At 38.7% G+C, this 3920-nt stretch overlaps 1 protein-coding gene across 1 annotated transcript in view; it reads left to right on the top strand.

The window, feature by feature from the left end:
* The window catches only part of LOC100533316 (glutamate receptor subunit protein GluR7), a gene marked incomplete at its 5' end in the record, with an annotated part of 26137 nt that extends 23106 nt beyond the window's left edge, over window positions 1-3031 (top strand). The window contains 3 exon segments of the mRNA NM_001204614.1: window positions 204-271; window positions 1665-1936; window positions 2633-3031. Coding sequence (NP_001191543.1) covers window positions 204-271; window positions 1665-1936; window positions 2633-2800 — 508 coding nt within the window.
* Window positions 3032-3920: the final 889 nt, after the last annotated feature.

Below are 3920 nucleotides of genomic sequence, written 5' to 3'. Positions count from 1 at the left end.
GGGGGGGATTTTGGATTTATTAAAATGGCATGGGAGATGTATAAATAATTTAGAGTTTAGAGGTGATAATATCAACTGCACAGAATGCACAATACGAATATAGAGAAGAACAAACCAGACCATTGCTGACTATTTCCATGCTTGCCGATCTATTGCAACCTTAAATTCTATCTCTAAGACTTGCCATGTTTTGTGTCCTACAGAAACTGTAATCTCATGCAGATCGGCGGATTGTTGGATACTAAGGGTTACGGATTCGCCACACCGCAAGGTCAGTATGTGTATCCTGTTATTCAGAAGTTGAGGACGATATATCTTCAAATTTAAATGATACATCGTTAGCTCCCAAGGTGTCATGCTAGACTTCAGAGCAGGTGTCAAAGGCTCGAATCCTCAACAGGGCGTTCTTGATTGGTTGAGTTTAGGAATTATCTTGCCTATAATTTGGCAAAATTTATCAAATTAATTGGACCTAAAATTTAGAGGTCCGCGAGTGTTGAATAAACTTACAAAGTTAACAGAGGCGTTACACTAACACGAATTCATACAGTTATCACTGTTAAGATAATGTGCGGCTATTAGCCTCTTCTAGTGCGGATGTATCCTTCTTTCTCTTCTTTTCTTCTGGGTACATTCTGCGACATTCTCAACATAACATTATTTTCCTTATGCTCTTTCAGCTTCTCTCCCTTTTATTTGTTTCGCTGTTTATTTTCTACCATTCCAGCACCCTTCTGTACGTTTTCCCCCGCTAGAACGAAATCGAGCTAGATCATTCTTGAACCAGGAGAAGAGTTAACTGCTACGCCACATAAACGTGTTTTTTTTTGTTCCTTTTTTGTTGTTGTTTTTTTTAAATCTAGGAGTAGTTTTACCAAAACGATCGTCTGTATGCTTGTTAGTCTCCTCTAAAGAAACACTCCGGCGTCTAAGGTGTGACAGATATGTAATTGTGCTACACGCAGTTCGGGCAATATTATTCATTGCCGTTTGTTTTCCAGAAAAGAAAATTATCTAGACCTCAGTGGTCCCCCACAGTTCAGTTGTCCCTGGCAGTCAGGGTAGAAGAAGCCTGTCTCATAAAGTTGTTTGACACTGCATGATTCTCGAAATAAAATGTTTATAATCACAAATTATGCATAAATCATGAATAAACTCTTTCCTCGCTTGTTTTCGTTTTGCCCTCATTATTTTGTTCGCAGGCATGATGAAAATGCGTTCAAACTTGCTGTAACAGCCACCTGTATAAGACAACCATCTGTACAAAGGACTATTTGTCATATCCCACTTTGCGTTTATTTCACAATATAATAACTCTGTGTAAGACATCCACCTGTGAAAGACGGCCACTTTTCTCCTCGTCCATGTGTGCCCGTCTTGGACAATTTCGACTTTATATTTAAAAAATCCTCTTCTGACCTTCCTCTTCTTCAGGTGTCAGGTCTGGAGCAGACACTGATGATCGTGGTACCCCGTTCCTTCCTGTTGTCTGCTTTCTTGATCAGCTAGTTTTTTCTCTTTGTGTTATTCTTTGCAAATTTGTTCAGGACATCAATCTGTGTATGCTTTTCTTTGCCTTTCTATGCTCTTCTTTCCCTCTATCTCTCCACACCTTCTCACCTATGTAAAGCTTAATAACCATCTTTTTTTACTTATGGGAACAGGCTCCTCTCTGAGAGAACATCTGACGGAGGAGATATTGCGACTGACAGAGCTTCAGGACATCGAGCGACTCCGCGTCAAGTGGTGGGAAAAGGAGTTGGGCGGTGGCAAATGTCACAAGGAGGAGGGATCTATGGCTGGCAAAGCCAATGAGCTCGGAGTAGAGAATGTGGGTGGAGTTTTCGTCTTCTTGATGGGTGGGGTTGTGATCGGATTCTTCGTGTCCATCTGCGAGTTTGTGTGGAAAGCCAAGAAAAACGCCAAAAAGGATAAGGTAAGTTGTGATGTTGTCTTTGAAAGGTAAACTGAGGATTCTTGAAAATAATTTGGAATAAAACATAATAAAAAAGTAAAAGGGACATTTGGTCGCTTTTAAGGACAAGCAGGCTAACCCAGATTTTGGGAGTTTCCAGAAATCTTAACCTACTCCAAAAGTGGGCACTGCCCTACCAATAGGAGAAGTTTGATTTAATTGGTGTGTCTATTTGTTTGGTTATAGAGAAAACTCTCCTTGTCTTTTAAAGAAACTGAACCAGGGTCCAAAAACTTTACCTTCGATTTTCTCAAAACAGAATTTTCAGGACAGCCCCGTTGTGCTTAAAAGCGACCAGTTCATACGTTGGCACGTAGAAAAAAACACCCCCAAAACCGAAACGATTAGTTTTTATAACTGCACTTGTACCATCACATGAATAAGAAATCAACATCAAAAGACTCCGCTGAGTATTATTAATCCAGTATTGAAAAGTGTTGCTGCGCATTAACTGGCCTTTTATTCCTCTCGGGAATGACGGCGCGCACCTCAAGTTTGGCGCTCCTGACGTCACTGCTAAGACCTCTAGTTCTATTATAACCTCTTTGGATACTGAGTAGATAGAACTTTGTAATTCTGAGGTTGCGTATTGTTTAGGTACACAATGTTGGTTCTTTCCTCAAACAAAAGAAATATTGTTTTGTCTTTTTATTTCAGCAAACATTGTGCTCTGAGATGTCGGAAGAATTCCGCTTTGCAGTCCGGTGCCTTGGCTCGAAGAAGTCGAAGAAAAAGGAAAATGACGAGATCACAGACAATGGTCTTCAATTTATGCCATTGACGGGATACAACCAAAACGCCTATGGGAAGGAAGTATACGCCTAAAACATCATTTTTAGCACTGATCTTATTGTTACTCACTATCCTTTGAGTAATTTGTAGTTATGGTTTATTAGAGATATGGTGGTTCTTTCAGATTTTTCTTCAACTAAAATGTTTCGAAGAGAAAGCAGTTTTGGTTGATGGGAATGACAAGACAACATCTAAAATATTAATGCCCACCCTACATCTCACAATGCATATTTGTTTTTCTCCAAAACATAAATTAATGAAACCAGCCAGTCCCAAAAAACAATTAAGCATTTTTGGTCAACATCTTTGGATTTCGTTCTCTAACTGTGGCAACATCCCTGTAGCGATAGTCACTCTATACATCTTTTAGTATTTAGTACTATTCAATTATTTAATTTGTTAATGAAATATCTTCCCCAGAACTGTTTTCATACGTTCTCATATTAACCCTTTTCACCTTTCTGTTCTTGCTCGTGGACTCAAAATACAACGACTGTAGTGTTTATGTGTTCGTTGAGGGGTGTGCAGACAATGCAATGTTATCATAGTTCAGAAGCGCACCTTGCTCACTCCAACATCATTTCGCCTCGAAATTCATTAGAAAAACGTAAATAAAAACAAAACAGCAGAAAACATGTCCATAATTTAACGTTTGCATCGGATGATTTCACAATTTATCCTTCAACTACGACAGTTCACACCATGAGCACACTCTTATAAGGATTTTAACACTTCAATATGGGCAGCCCATTGAAGAACGACATTCAAAACTGTTCTGAAAATATGCCTGGACCGATGAAGTGGGAGAAAGAGGAAAATCTTTGCTTATAGATTTCGTATTACTTTCTTGTTAAATATACTTTTTAGTTTAGTTCCATAGTGTGACTCCCAGCTTTGGTCAACTCTACATAGTGTTTTGCCTTGTTAAAAATAAATAAAATTTACCTTGCATTAGACACTTAGAAAAGAGGGAACTTTCCTCGCGGGAGAAAGCACGATTCTGTTTCTATTGGAAATAGATTTCATGTGCTTTCAAAGGTATTCATGAATGATACATTGACATTTTTACTTATTTCGGCTTGATGAGAAAAAGTCATAGTAGAAGAAGAAGAAGAAGAAGAAGAAGAAGAAGAAGAAGAAGAAGAAGAAGAAG

The sequence above is a fragment of the Aplysia californica genome, unplaced genomic scaffold (genome assembly GCF_000002075.1).
Source record: "Aplysia californica isolate F4 #8 unplaced genomic scaffold, AplCal3.0 scaffold00127, whole genome shotgun sequence".
Classification (NCBI taxonomy): domain Eukaryota; kingdom Metazoa; phylum Mollusca; class Gastropoda; order Aplysiida; family Aplysiidae; genus Aplysia; species Aplysia californica.
This window is presented reverse-complemented; position numbering and strand designations above follow the sequence as displayed.